Source organism: Lampris incognitus, chromosome 1, assembly GCF_029633865.1.
Source record: "Lampris incognitus isolate fLamInc1 chromosome 1, fLamInc1.hap2, whole genome shotgun sequence".
Lineage (NCBI taxonomy): Eukaryota > Metazoa > Chordata > Actinopteri > Lampriformes > Lampridae > Lampris > Lampris incognitus.
In genome coordinates this window covers 122,294,673-122,310,105 of record NC_079211.1, presented here as the reverse complement: position 1 = coordinate 122,310,105, position 15,433 = coordinate 122,294,673, and the positions used below count along the sequence as shown (strand labels likewise).

General features: G+C 39.5%; 1 protein-coding gene across 3 annotated transcripts in view; it reads left to right on the top strand.

The window, feature by feature from the left end:
* clip1a (CAP-GLY domain containing linker protein 1a) overlaps positions 1-15,014 on the top strand; it is a 38,251-nt gene extending 23,237 nt beyond the window's left edge. For 2 of the 3 annotated variants that reach the window (XM_056281777.1, XM_056281784.1), the window contains exons 16-24: positions 4,695-4,832; positions 5,040-5,146; positions 5,355-5,475; positions 5,606-5,658; positions 6,683-6,800; positions 6,969-7,119; positions 7,323-7,375; positions 13,600-13,727; positions 13,874-15,014. In XM_056281777.1, coding sequence (XP_056137752.1) covers positions 4,695-4,832; positions 5,040-5,146; positions 5,355-5,475; positions 5,606-5,658; positions 6,683-6,800; positions 6,969-7,119; positions 7,323-7,375; positions 13,600-13,727; positions 13,874-14,102 — 1,098 coding nt within the window. In that variant the 3' untranslated portion in view covers positions 14,103-15,014. Of the gene's footprint in view, positions 1-1,082; positions 3,534-4,694; positions 4,833-5,039; positions 5,147-5,354; positions 5,476-5,605; positions 5,659-6,682; positions 6,801-6,968; positions 7,120-7,322; positions 7,376-13,599; positions 13,728-13,873 lie in introns of all 3 variants that reach the window. The other variant, XM_056281792.1, reaches the window with a different exon arrangement.
* The last annotated feature ends 419 nt before the right edge of the window (positions 15,015-15,433 follow it).

The window sequence follows — 15,433 nt, the reverse complement described above, 5'->3', positions numbered from 1 at the left end:
ACAAGAGATACATGAACAGTAATCGGCTGTACCTATATCTCATTATTGAATTTTTATGAGGGAATGTGAGGGCTTTTCCTTTAGAGAGTGTTAAAAGAATGTGTTGCTTGAGATTGGTACTGGGATAGGGTTAGTAATAATGCAGTAGAGATACACTACATTTCAGTTAACAATTTGTGTTCTTATGGATACTCTGGTTTTGTTGTGGTTCATATCTTTTATTTGTGTATTTTAATGGCTATCCCTTAGATTATTACTTGTGACTTTTTGCATCCCTAAATATTTAGGCTAACAATGAGATTTGTTAAACTCACCTCATCTTTACCTTAGATAGTTTCTTGAGCTGTTTGGAATGCCAGGGATAAAGCTTTGATTTTGGGGGTGTTTCTGATGTTTGTGGAAAAAAGCTGAAATCATGGTTAAATGTAATGAACAAGTTTTGGTCTAGACTGATGGACAGAAATTTTGTGATTAACAAGTAGAATCTTATTGAGATGGATTCCATCAAGTTGGGAGTTCAGTAACCACCTAAAAAAATAATTTCTCACATTTGTTCATCAGTCATTCATTTGAATTCTCTGTCAAATAACAGACTCACAGGTGCTTTAACTGTGTAGTCCTGTTACCACTGTGCTTTCAAACTGATATTTCATGTTGGTAGAACATTTTCACTTTTTAATGTACGTACCTTTGTGTTAGTTTATGAATTGTCAGCAATCAGCCCCCCCCCCCCGTTTGTCTTTTCATTCATAAAGAAAACCAAATCCAAACACACCACAATGTTTAATGCAACACTTCATAGTTGTAATTGAATTTGACATATCTGTATTTAAACAGTATACTGATGTGAAAATGTTTAACTAACGTGAATATTACTTTGTAAATATTTTTTGTGATGTTCAGGGTGATGTAAGCCGTTGATTCATACTCTCCCATTTTTTGTATGCTTTTGCAACTTAACCTTTCCATTTGCATATTGTTTTTGGCGGTATCTGCTTGGTTTATTTTTTGATTCATCTCACTTATTCCCCTTTTATATATGTATATCCCTCCCCTTTTTCCTTTCAACCTTATTTTTCCAGTGTCTTTCTGCTGAGCTTGACTCCTCGAAGCAGGATGTTGAACGGTTGTCCAAAAATCTGGAAAAGCAGAGACTAGATCTGGAACACATGTCTAAGGAAAGTGATGATGTTAAGGCTCAGAAAGACAGACTAGAAAAGCAGCTTTCTGATTTACAGGCCAAGTTCTCTGCTCTTGAGGTTAGTCACAGAGACCTCTCACTTAAGAGTAAGGAACTACTGACATCAAGAGACAAGCTTTCAAAAGATCATGAGGAGCAACTAGTCAACAAGAAGCAGTTAGATGGTGAGTTAGTTTCTTTGTGCAAGGAGTTGGAAAAACTCAGAGATGTCCTTCATAAAGTACAGGCTGAAAATGAAATCCTGATTCATGCTGATGATGAACACCAAGCCCAAATTGAGAACCTTCGAAGAGAGAACTCACTGAAGAATGACACACTTTTAAAACATCAGCAGACTATCAAGCAACTTGAAATAAGGAAAGAACAACTTGTCAAGGACTATGAAAATGCTTGCAAAGAGAGGGAGAAGCACCTGGAGGAGCTCAATGATACCAGGTCGAAATTGACATCTGAGAAGGACAGTCTAGTTATGGAGATAGACGCTGTGAGAAATGCCAAAAAAACTCTTGATGCTAAAAATGCTGAATTGCAGGCAAAACTTCAGTCCTTGTGCTTGGAAAAAGAAGATTTGACTTTGAAGAATAACCAGCTACAAGCCCTCACAGAAACATTGACAAAGGACAAGGATGGGATGTCAACTCAAATCAATGTTGTGATTTTGGACAAGGAGAGCCTCCAGGCAATCAACACAGAGCTCCAGACTCATCTTAATACCACAAAGAAGGACCTTGAGAAGGCTGTCCGTGATTGTGAAGAGCATCAGGCCTTGAAAGCAAGCTTGTCCAAGATGCTGGAAGAATTCAAGGCAAGTACTGAGGTTACTGATTCTGAAAGGCTCCATCTTCTACAGGAAAAAGAGGACTTGCTTGCAATCCAAAGAAAGTTTTGTACTGAGAAGGAGGATCTGCTTAATGATAGGGAGGAATTGAAAGAGAAACTTCAGGCCTTAAATGAAAAGTTGTCAGAATACAAGGAGAAAGCCAAAGAAGCATCTTCATCTTTTGAGCAGGAGAAACAAGATCTTTGCCACCAGAATGCTGAAACTGAGAGGGTTTTACATGCTTTACGGAAAGAGAAGAGGACCCTCGAGTCAACACTTGAGCAGCAAAAGATGGAGAATGAGTGTTTGATACATGAGAATGGAGAACTTAAGGAAAAGCATGCTAAAGCTGTATCTGAAAAAACAGTTCTTTCTGATGATAGAGATAAGCTAGCTAATGATGTACGTACAATGAAGGACCAGTTACACAACTCCTCTAAAGCCAATGCTGAGCATATTCAGGAGAATTCAAATATAACTGCATTGCTGGAAGAATCCAAACAGAAAAACTTTGAGGTTGAGGCAGAAATGATCGTCTTAAAATGTGACATGGCTAAACTTCAGAACCTACTGCACAAGTATCAGTCTGACATTGAAATTCTTGAGGACAAAATTGAACTTTCTCAGGAGCATATTAAAGTCCAAAAAAATGCTGAAAAAGTTAATTTAGAACTTGTTAAACAGGTGGATAACCTTACCAAAGACTGTACCTTCCTACAGTTGCAGAAGGCTGAGGCTGACAAAACCTTAGAGTCCTTGCATAAAGAGAAAGAGGGTCTGCTTCAGCAGATCTTTGAGTTAAAGGGTCAGGCAGAAACGATGTCAGAGACCAAGAGACTTCTTGAGGTTCAGCTTCAGGCTGAAGTTGTTGAACGGAGTAAAGTGACATGTAGCAAGCATGGTCTCTCCAAAGAGATTGAGGAACTGCAGAAAAAAGTGCTTACATTGACACAGGAAAATGCTGAGAGGACTACATTCCTTACAAATGCTGACAAGGAAAAGAACGCTTTGACCAAAGACAAGGAGGTATTGAACACGCAGTTGAGGCAGATCGAGCAAGAAAAGAGTCTTTTGGTTGAAGATAAAGAACATTTGTCATCTAAACTTGAAGAGATGGGCAAAGAGATAACTTTCCTGACTCTGGAGAAGGAAGAGCTTTTTGCTGTAAAGTGTAGATTCGAACAAGACATGTCTTCTCTCCGCAACAGCCAGGAAATTGGTGATGAGGAGCGTTTAAGGCTCCTTGTGGATGTAGAAAGGCTGCAAGCTACTGAGAAACAATTAAAAGTTGATGTCAAGGTCCTACAAACTGATAAAGAGCACATAGAAAAACTGTACAAGGCTGCCGTAGAGGAAGCTTCAGTTTGTGCTAAAACAAATGAAGAAATTTCCACCAACATGACAAATTTAAGAAATCGGAGGGATTCCCTACAAGTGGAGAGAGATGAAGCCATCCAACAAGTCGCACAACTTGAGGCTCAACTCAAAAATGCCCTTTCTAAGCAGCTTGAGGTATTCCCCTACTACCAGTCATTGTCACTCAACCACACATTAGAATGGCTGTTGCTTTCTCACTGCATGCCGGTATCCTAGTTTTCTTCCTGCTTTCCATTCTCATGTCTAATTTTCATCTTCCATTCACTAACTCTTGTGTATCACCAGTACCTCCCAGCCATTATTTTGTGTTGTTTCCTGTGGACTTATAACGTGATCTTAGAGCAGGATCAATAATTCAGTAACATAAAATTGTAGATTCAAGCGGACCATGAAAGTTTTAGGTCATAGCCACACATCATCAGATGATGTTGATTCTCTGGATTATTTAGAGATACTGCTTGAGGGATGTTCTCATCCACATCTTGTCATTTAATAAGTTTTGGCTACATGTTCTAATGGCAGAAAAAAAAGCAGCTGCTGTTGTTTTTAGAGTACGAATGATCTGCTTATCTGTCATTTCGCCCCATTTTGGAGTTTTCAGCCTTAATTCTCTGCTAAATGAAATGAATAAATAAATAAATGAATGAGTAAACGAATTTCCCCAAGGGCATTAATAAAGCAAACTTAGTTTAATTTAAATCCCTACGGTAGACTGGTAAATTACCCATCTGAGGTAGAAGGCATAGGAGAAAATGTTATATGACAATACAAAGCAGCTCCCAGAAGCTATAGAATGGAGTACTTATGGTTTCTATCACTTTCCGTACGACAGTGATTTGAGACAATCCTACACAGATGGCTTGAAAAGACAACCTCTTAAATTAGTTTACTTCTCCTCGTCTAAGCAATTGTCTAATTAAAGGGAGGATAATACTTGATATCCGTTCTGAGGCCACAGGTTTTCAGTTTGGTTTGTTCCCTCCTTGGGTAAGATGTAGGCTTTAAGCATTGCCGATAGCCGAGATTTGTACAACTGAGCCCATAGTCTGGCAGCTTATTGCAGTAATTGGGATAGCTAACGCACAAAGCATGCAGTTTTAATTTCTTCACAATTTGAATTGATGAGCTTTACCTTGAATTGGTTGAGGTTAATTATAAGCAATTTATAATTAGTTTATTCAAATCTGAAAATCAGTTAGTTGGGGGAATAATTTGCCTAAATCAAGACCTAATCTTGAGACAAACTAATTTTATGTTATTGTGTTAACGAAACACAACACTTCCCTCACTGCCTAGGCTGCAGAGATATCTGGGAAGACTGCTGAAGCAGTAGAACAACTGACTAAAGAGAAAGTCAGTCTCCTGGAGGAGAAGAATGAAGTCCAGGCTTCACTGAAAGAGCTCCAGAATTCTAAGCAGGAGGTGGAGACTCAGGTAAGAATGATACCAATGCTTCTCTAGGCCTAAATCATAATTAAGCAATAGTTTCTGCAAAATTTGGAGGGCTCTGAAATAACTATGGATTGGTGTGATCAAGAAACTGCTTTTGTCATCGGTAATTAGTCAAGTCGGTTCTGAGAAACCAGAATCAATTATATTTGAAATCTTGTAGTTAATATGTTTATTCTGTCTCTGGTGTAGTTACAGTTATTGAAGCAGCAGAATTCAAAGTACCAAGAAGATGTAAATATATCAAAGGAGCAGCTTGGCTCAGAAGCCCAGAAAATTAAGAGTCTTTGCCAGGAAATGTAAGTATATTTGTAAATTTGGTTTATGGACAAAACTAAAAACGATCAAATATTGAATTATGTACTGTGATGATTGGGGTTTAGTCCATGTTTATACTGATGATCATACATCAGTTGCTCTACCTCTAAGCAATCATCACATGTTTTTACTTATTTTTCATAATTGGTCTTTGCTCTATAAATGGAAGTTATGATTTGTGTATTTTAGTGAGAACCTCAAAGAAGCAACATCTGTGAAGTCCCAATCCCTGCATGCCCTACAGGAAGAGAACAGCAGGCTGATTCGGGAACTTGACAATAACCACAAAGACAAGAGTGGCCTGGTGAAGGTGCAACACTTTGACCTTTGCCTGACTTTTTTTGTCCTTGAACATTTTGAAGTTAGAAACTAACATTAGAGTCTTTTACATTTCAATGATAAAACGGCAGACTTAACATAATTTTTTTCTACCCCTTTAGCTGGAGGATGAGCACTCAAAGCTCAAAAAACAGTTGGGGGAGCTGAAGCAAAGGTAAGGGAAGGAGTGGTCACTTTCCACCACAGCTTTTGGCAGTGTCTCCATCCTGTCAAAGTGCATCAGTACTGTGTTGCTTATTGTCCCATTCAAAGATGAATTGCAGCGTTTTTAACCACTAGTACCACCACTGAGCAAAGTGGATCCCAATACAATAACAAACATACTAACTTCCTCTCCAAGCCTCAAATCTGGATGTAAACATTTTTACCTTGTAACGTTAACATTGTAGCCTTCTAAACATTAAAAATAAAAAAGATTTTTACAACATTTCTGAAGGTAATTGTGTAACTTTTCAACATAGTCAATGGGCTCTAACAATGTACATCTGCACAAGTGATACTGATTATAAGCAATCCCGTTCATGTAAAACGCCAAATTTAAGATTTAAGAAATCAGAACTGTAAAACAATGTTTTCACCTGTGTGGAGTGTCCTATTAGCTATGAGTGTCCTACATGTTAATGTTATCATCTTTGCCTTTAAAGCTTACCAAACAATGCCTTCAGGTACTTTATGCCTTCAATTTTGTATTACATCAGTCATTCAAATGCACATAAAATGAACCCTATACTCCTGATTTCTACCCTAATGTAAACAGCCTTATTCATTTCTCAAAGATGTGATGTTTTGTTTTTCCCCAAGTTTTTAGTCATTACATCAAATGTAATTTCAATAAACTGTTTTATCCACCTTTAGCTTCTGCTTTCCTCACTCATGTTGCCTGATCACAAGTTTGTTTTTTTCCCCCATTGTGTTTTCCCTATCTACTTCCCTTTAACACTCTCATTGAGTTCACATTAAGTTCAGTGTGTCCTTTATGCTGCTTTTTTTTTTAACCTTTTTCAGCAAATATTTCAACTCAAACAGGTCACATACAGAGAAAAATTGGTTCTTTATTTAATAGTTTTTTGGAGCAAAATAATTGCTGGAAGATCAGTGAGGAATTTCTCTGTCTGAGACCTCTTTCTTGGACATATTGTATACTTCTGCTGTTTAGTCAGGTACTTTATATTTGATAGTGAGAGCGCCCTGAAGAAAGAGCTGGACAAGGAAAAGGCCAACTTTCAACAATCCATCTGTAAAAACAGTGCCTTCATCGCTGAAAAGGATCAGGAGCTGGAGACCACGAAGAGTGAGGTGAGATACGGATGCGTGTTGAAACACTGGCATTCAAATGATCACAATGATAATAATGATAAAAATATTGTGTAGTTATGATATTGGACATTTTTCCACAAACAGTAATCTTGTTACTCTGCAATTTTATCCAGTATTTTAACAGCATTTATTTTCTTTCCTGCACAGCTGGTTGTTTTGCAAGGTGAAGTTTCCACGCTTAAGACACTTCAGAGTACTATTAAGGCCTTAGAGAAGGACAAGGCTAGTCTTCAGGCGCACATTAAGAGCCTGGAAAAGGACTTGGCTGCTGGGGCAGACACCATCAACAAATCCTCAGGTAACACCTTGCTTAATTCATGCCTCCATCTTGTAGTTCTGGTGGCCTCATGGATTATTTGCAATGATATCGCATCATAAACTAAGCAAGGAAGTCTAATTTCTTAGTTAACTAATGGAAAATGGCTTAAATTGTTGTCTAATTTCTTAGTTTACTAATTGAACATGGCTTAAATTGTTATCAACTGGATAATTTTTTTTCAGGTGATGCAATCGTTGACCAGCTGAGGGAGGACAATGAGACTGCAGAGAATCAGGTATACATAGACCATATTTGTTTATTAACCAGAATTATCCCAATAATAAAAATATAGGGCCAGGACAAAAATTTAATATATAGTCTTGGAAGTTTTTTTTTTTTTTTTTACCATGCTTGGATCCAAACAGAGATGTTTTCCTACCTTATTTGCTGACCAGAATTTCAATTTTATCAATATTCAGTGTATGCACAGTGGGATTTCAGTCCTATTCTAGGTAATGGTATTAAAGGTCCTATATTGTACCAGTTTTCAGCAATTTCATATAACAGCCAGTGGTTTATACATTATGCTACTGAAATTTTCTTAAAAAAAGTGTCATGCATTATGCTACTGACGTTTTCTCAAAAAAAAAGTCAATCTTAATTAATGAATTGATTATACAGCATCTGTTTCTCCTCTCAAACTGAATAAACCATTTTCTGTGGGTGTAGTATTTTTTTTTCCTTTTTGCATATGCTATATATGTATAGTATTAACTATATTATTCACGGCCATTATTGGACAGGAAACTGCCATGGCAATTTTGCCACAAAACCAGAATTGAACTAAGCCTCATTTAGAAGGCAGTCTTGAGAGAAGGGAGCCGAGCACACCACAGGGTGTGGGTTAACATCTGCATGGTGGTTGTTTGTAAATGAATTTTAACCAACTCATGGGGCTCCCCTAACCCCGTGGAAGGCCATGCAAATATTTGTTTGCTGACTGATGGCCAGAATTGGCATGTTTGACATGGCCAGCTTTTCTTGTCATGTTTGCAAGCTGTTTATTGTTACTAGCTACAGTAATGAGTCTAAAGATAGGCGCCATATGATTGGTAACACCTGGCTCTCAGCAGAAGCTGATGAGCAGCGGGCTTACATGAATTACTAAATCAAAAATAATTGGCTGATTTCACAGGTGCTCAGGTGTGACATAGAACATAAAAATGAATTTTGAGGGCGTCCAGGTGGTGTAGCGGTCTATTCCATTGCCTACCAACACAGGGATTGGTGGGTCAAATCCTCGTGTTACCTCTGGCTTGGTCGGGCATCCCTACAGACACAATTGGCCGTGTCTGCGGGTGGGAAGCCAGATATGGGTATGTGTCCTGGTCGCTGCACTAGTGCCTCCTCTGGTTGGTTGGGGCACCTGTTCGTGGGGAGGGGGAACTGGGGGGAATAGTGTGATCCTCCCACACGCTACGTCCCCCTGGTGAAACTCGTCACTGTCAGGTGAAAAGAAGTGGCTGGTGACTCCACATGCATCAGGGAGGCACGTGGTAGTCTGCAGCCCTCCCCGGATCAGCAGAGGGGGTGGAGCAGTGACCGGGACAGCTCGGAAGAGTGGGGTAATTGGCCGGATACAATTGGGGAGAAAAAGGGTGGAACCCCCCCCCCCAAAAAAAAATTCCTTTCTAAGCGTAGTAAGCTTCTGAAAAGACCTAAAATCTTTAGAGATGACGGATCAGAACTATTTTTTTATCATAATTATTCCACCCCTTGTAAAGCATGTGCATGGTAGCAGTAGTTTGCTTTTGTGCACCGTTTCCCCTGTACTATATTCTAACTGTAGTGGTCCTGAAATGCAGAGTCGTACTGCACCATGTGTAGCGGGTCTGAGGACATCCTCCCTCTGAAAGGATGTTTTTACAAAATAACTGTCGGAATTTCTTTTCAGCATTTTACAAACAGATTTCACTTAAAAAAAAAAAAACAATGTGAGAAATTCCTGCAAAGAAATGGGCTTTTATGAATGAATGAATGATGATTCATTTTGAACATGTAAATAAGCAGGATATAACATTGCCAATAATCTGAAGTGATCAACAAATCCACACATCAACTCTGCGAGCAAATCATCAGATTATTTGTTACATGTTCGAAAAGGAGTAGGAGGAAGTATACACTTATTTTTTTCCTACCCCTTCTCACCTATTCTTAAATTAATTCAGCTACTATACATTTCAAACTCAATTCCCACTGTACTGTATAGTTCAAATTCAATGCAAGTTGTGCTGCACAATACAAACAACTACTGAAACAATAGGAGAAAAAAGAAAATGCATCAAAAACACATCAGAGAAAAAAAAACACATCCTAATGTCATGTACCAAGAATAAACAGATCTCAATGACAACCCAACCAACCCAAATATCCACTTGGTGTCATCAAAAGAAAAATGAAAAAAAAATGTAATGAGAAATGTTTAAGCGATAAATGAAACTTAAACAGTTAACACAACTCTTCATCATCCCTATACGTCTTGATAATCAGACCTTTGTACTTCTTGAACTGTGTCATGTTTGTACTTTGGGTTCCATGCTCAGACTGTTTCACAATTTTACCCCACTGATTGAAATGCCCATGCTCTTTACTTGGACTCATTAAAATTAGGTCCACTATACTTAGGAACCAAAAAAAAAAAGAGACAATGGCAAAAGGTGTGCGTGCGTGTGTGATTGCATGTGTATGATTGGAAAAAGTCATCACCAACCACGTGCTTCTGACCCATGATGTAGTATGCTATGTGTGCCATTAAGAGCAGAGCGGATTCAAGTTTTCATTCTTACAGCTGTAACTGATGTCGCTATTTGCCACATCTTTGAAAGGGAGGGCACTAACTACTGAAATCAGTTGCTGCAGGAATGAACACATGCATACACTTGGCTGTCAGTGACACATTTTTTGGAGATCGCCGCTCTAGAATTTTCTCTAGTATAGTGTATCAGCATTTGCTTGAGTATGTTGTCTTGCAGTCAATGGGTCGAGCTAATTTCAATTTTGTCTTTTCCCTCTCCTCCTTTTCCCTAAAACCCTTTCCTTCTCCTCTTCCATGTCTCTGATGTTGGCAATGCCACCACGCAATCAGGCAGCGGTTTGTTACTGTTTTTCATCAGTTTCTCTCACGCATGCCTGTCCTCTCATATCACTGTGGCTCTTAATGTTGTGCTCTCTTGTGTTCTGAAGATGTGAAACCCATTCCATTTGATGTCAAAACCACAATCACATAAAGATCAATCAAGCTTAATATGCTCCTTCAGCAGCTTTGTCTAGAGCCATTTAATTTCTTAAAGGAAATTTATTTTTCTTTCAACCTGGGTCTTATTTCTCTAGTAACTTAAATCATGCCTGTCGATTGTTATAGTATTTTACATACCTGCATCTTTAGGGAGGTTTTGTGAGACGCACTATGCTTCGCAACCATGTCAGCAGGGTATGCTAACACACAGGTTCAATTCACCTCAACAAGTCCAGTTTATCTAAACCCCTCATTTGCAAGTGAAAATGAAGATGAAATTTTAAGTCTATTAGCTGAAATTAAAACTACATTTATTAATTTAATACCATAACCACAACTTTTAGAAATTAGCTACAGTACTGTATTTATCCTGCACACATGCAAAATTTGTTTAGGCCACATTGGTGAGTCTCACATGGAGCTCCAAATCTTGTAATGGGTCTGTGGGTAGGACTGGGCGGTACATCGATTTAAAAAAAAAAAAAAAAACCTTTTTTTTTTTTACATTAAATCGATATATTTTCAAGCAAGATATAGGATGAGACAATACCGTTTATATCGATATAGTTTGATGTTACATTAAAATACATAACCTGTTTCTTAAAACCATGCCAGTGTTTGCATCTCTCTTCTCTCACACTCTCCGTGCAACCCCGCCCCCACTCCCCCACTGTGCGCAAACCTGGCCCCACTCGCTCACAAATTGTCCTGCAACATGGAGGGAGACACAGCGCCGGTCCACACTGCCGAAGAAGAGCTGGTTTGTAAAAAGACAAACAACGGTTCAATTATTTGAAGATGGTTTGGATTTAAAATCTCAGATGAGCAGCAGAACCATGCCATATGTAGAGAATGCCATAAACAGGTTGCATCCAAAAATGGAAGCACTTCAAATCTCTTTCACCATTTACAGCAGCGCCATAAACTGCAGTACGAAGAGTGTGTTAAACTTGGTGCTGCTGCTGCAACCCCAGCCACGAAGCCTTCGCAGCCTTCTGCCCCAAAACAAAGCACTTGGCGAGCTTCATTTACCCATAGTGTGCCCTATGAAAAGAAAAGTGCCAAGTGGCGCGATATTAACTAAAGTGGTGGCCAACCACATCGCTAAAAATATGGTCCCTGTTGCAACAGTGGAACAAGAAGGCTTTAAAAAGCTGCTAAAAACTGTTGACCCAAGATACCAGTTGCCCCAGTCACAACTACTTTGCATGGGAAGCACTGCCAGAAATGGCCACGGAGGTCAGACAAAACCTTACCGACCAGCTCGCAAAAGTGACCCATTTCGCACTGACAACAGATATGTCGTCAAGCAGGACATGTGAGCCATATATGAGTTTGACAGTACATGTCATTGAAGACTGGGAGATGAAAACTGCATGTCTCCAAATCAGCCATTTCCCCCAAGATCACACTGGAGAGCATAGAGCTGAAGCCCTGCAGGATGCCCTTACAAACTGGAAGCTCGACAAAAAGGGACTGGTTGCTATAACAACCGACAATGGGAGCAACGTTGTCTGCCGGCTCACCAGCTCATCACAGTCAGCCACACACTGGGGATCAAGGCAGCAAATGATTGAGAGGGTCCTGGAGCGACCAAGACCTGCACTGTGGATGACCTCAAGGCTAACTATGCCGACCCAGCCACTTGTGACCTGTTGGACATGGCCTCACTTGTGGATCCATGGTTCAGGGCCAACTACATGCCAAGTGAAAAGATTGATGCATTGAAACACAAAGCTGTCTTGGAGACGGAGTCTCTGCTGGCTGATCAGGGCAACGGTCAGTCTGACCCAGCTGTGCCCACTGTGCCCAAGCCTGCAGACCAAGAAGCAGCAGTGTCGCTAAGAAGAAGACGTCACTGGCATGCTTCTTCAAATAGACCGCCACCAGGACCCCACCGACACAGAGGGAGGCAATTGAAAATAAACTTTCAAGTTACTTGCAGTCAATTAGTGTAGAGAGTGATACAGATCTCTGTGATACCTGAGAGAGTGATACCTCTCAAATGGTGGAAGCAACATGAAATTGTCTTTCCAGCATTGAGCCACCTGGCAAAGAAGTACCTTTGTGTACCAGCCAACAGTTCCTCTTCCGAAAGGATTTTCAGTTGCAGTGGTAACATTGTAACCTGCTACAGGGCATCTCTGAAGCCTGAAGCTGTTGATAGGTTAGTTTTCCTTGCACAAAACCTGTAAGAGATGTACAGGGCTACATAGAAGGAACTGTCTACCTCAGTAGAAAATTTAACTACTTTGTCAGAGCAAGTAGGCCTGTTGTTATTTTTGTTCTGTTTACATTTTTATTCTTATTTGCACAGCTGTGTATTTTTATATTTTGTGGTTTGCATTCTCAGAGATAGGCCTATTTTTATTTAATATTTATTTTAGATAATTTTTCATTTACACGTTGATATATTGTGTAGCTGTATATTTTAAAATGCATTTTATTTTGATCTGTTTTAATAAAAGTGCTTGTGACATCTCACATGTGGCTTTGACTTACAACCGAACATTTAGCCCACTTCATAGAAAATACCGAGATATATATTGTGTATCGCCATTCAACCTAAAAATACTGAGATATAATTTTTGGTCCATATCGCCCAGTTTGATCTGTGGGCTAAATACAGTAGCTTGTTACTGCAATTTGTAGTTCTGGCTAATAAATTTAAAATGTCAACTTTTTCACTTTCAAATGGGAGGGTTAGATAAACTGGACTTGTCTGAGGAGCACTGGTGTATGTTAGTATGTCCTACTGATAACTTTGAGAAGCAGAATGGGCTCATCTCCAAAAATCTCCAATGAGGCAGATAACGTAAAGTACACTATAACAGTCGACAGGAATGATACTTTGAAAGTAAGTTCCAGGTTGAAAAAAATTGGAACTTTCTTTTTAAGTAGGTAATTGAATGAGTTGCTTTGTAACTAATTTCCTAGCTATAATTCCTCTTTAGTTGAAGGCACATGGTGGCCAGTTTTAACTTTTAGGACTGGGATGATTTATTTGAGGTATAGCCAGGCATGGCTATGGTTTATTTTTTCATAGTCTTTTTCACAGGGTTAATTGTTGTAAGGGGTGAATATCCACATCAAACCTTTGTCCATTTGATATGTTGTAATGGATAGCCTGCACCTACATTCACAAAAAGAAACAAAGACTGTTGGTGTTCAGTAGAGACTTATTCTCTAACAACTGCAGTGACACTGCTCCTTCTCAATTTCAGATTGAGTTTCTTAATTCGGTCATCATTGACCTCCAGCGGAAGAATGAGGAGCTCAAGGGCAAGCTAGAGAAAATGGCGGCTGCTGCTCTCAATGGGAACAACGCCAGTGAGCTAGATAATCACGATGGGTGAGTTCACGGTCCCACCATTAATTCTATGTCCAATACACTAGAAACTACATTTCCTGGAGCAAATGATGTGTGGACCTGGCTTAGAGCTGCTTACAATACTGGATTGTTTCATTTTAATATTAAGTTGTGCCCCCCCTCCCCAGTGTGGACAAGCAGCCTGTCAAGAAGAAGCCCCCACCGCGACTGTTCTGTGACATCTGCGACTGCTTTGACCTTCATGATACTGAGGACTGTCCCACGCAGATGCAGATGCCAGACTCCCCGCCACATACCACCTACCACGGCAGCAAGGATGAGGAACGGCCCTATTGTGACATCTGTGAGGTCTTTGGCCATTGGACTGATTCTTGTAATGATGACCAGACCTTTTGAAGCCCTCCAGAACCATTGATGGCACAATCAGTATATTTGCACATTGTTCGTTTTTTTTTTTTGCGGCGCTCGTGGGGTTTCAGATTATGTGTGCGCGTTTTGTGTGCTTGTTTTTGCCAAGCATCTTTGTTGTACAAGCCAGCCCTTAAGCGCTCTTAAGGGAGATTTGTCTCCTTAAAATCAATACCCCCCCCCCATAAAAAAAATTGGCATAGTGAAAACATTTGAATTGCATACAAGTTGCAATCGAAGGTCTGTGTAAGAAATAAGTACCTTTGGGAAAATATGGGGGGGGGGTATTGTTTTTGTATCTGTTGTGTTTATATGAGGGAAAGGATCCTGTCAATGAACGGTGGTCACGGGAGAAAAGAATGGTCTCCCTCAGTTTCTGTTAACTTATCAGTACCCCAAGATTGTTTGCACACTTTTTCCAAGGGGTTACAAAGCTAATATAGTATCATTTAAGGTGTTTGTTTGAAACTGTAAATTACTTGATTGAAAAAAAAATCAGTTTGCGCAAAAGAAATTGGTTGAGCGATAGTTATATTTTTTTACGCCAGGAAATACTATGTACTCTTGAAGGGTTTGTCAGTATGTGTGACGGGTTCATAAAGTAAAGGACCACGAGGTAGCATTTCGCTAGCTCTGGATTGGAGTGGAGCGGTGAAACCCAATACCGCTGGCTTTAGTAATTGCTTTTTTTAAGATACATCAAGGGCCTACTTCATGATTTTTGTGAGAAGAAAACGGTTGGACCCAAAGTACTTCATGCTTAAGTCCTTCGTTCCAATTAAATGGCCTTTACAAATATCTGAAATTGATAATTTCTGTAAGACAAAAAATGGAAAATAATAAACATAGGCATTTCTTACATGTTTTGAATATCTGTATAAAAATAAAAGAAGTTTATGCATAAACTGAAAAGTTCAGTCCCTTTCATGTGGCATCCAATTTTAAAGCCCTTTGAGAGCATTTCGTTAGAAAGAGATGTGGCTTTATCCACTTTAGATAGAAGGTTCATAGAAATTCAAACTGTAAGGTGAAAGCTTTGAGAAATGTCAGAGGGCGTCATGGTTTTAAGTTGAAATGATGTGGTTGCTTATGGGGGTCCTCTGATGCTGAAACACACCCACCCCTTTCTGTTGTCTCCCTCAAACTGCTTCTCTGTAGGAGAAAAATTGAAACAGTTGAGAGGAAAGGAGCAGCAATAAAAAGTTTTGGCTGTTGTAGTTCGGGAACTTTAGGAAGTGCATATACAGTATTCTTGGGATTCGCACTAAAGTTCAGGCTCGACTGACCACATCAGTGTATTCACTTGTCCTCTTCAATCC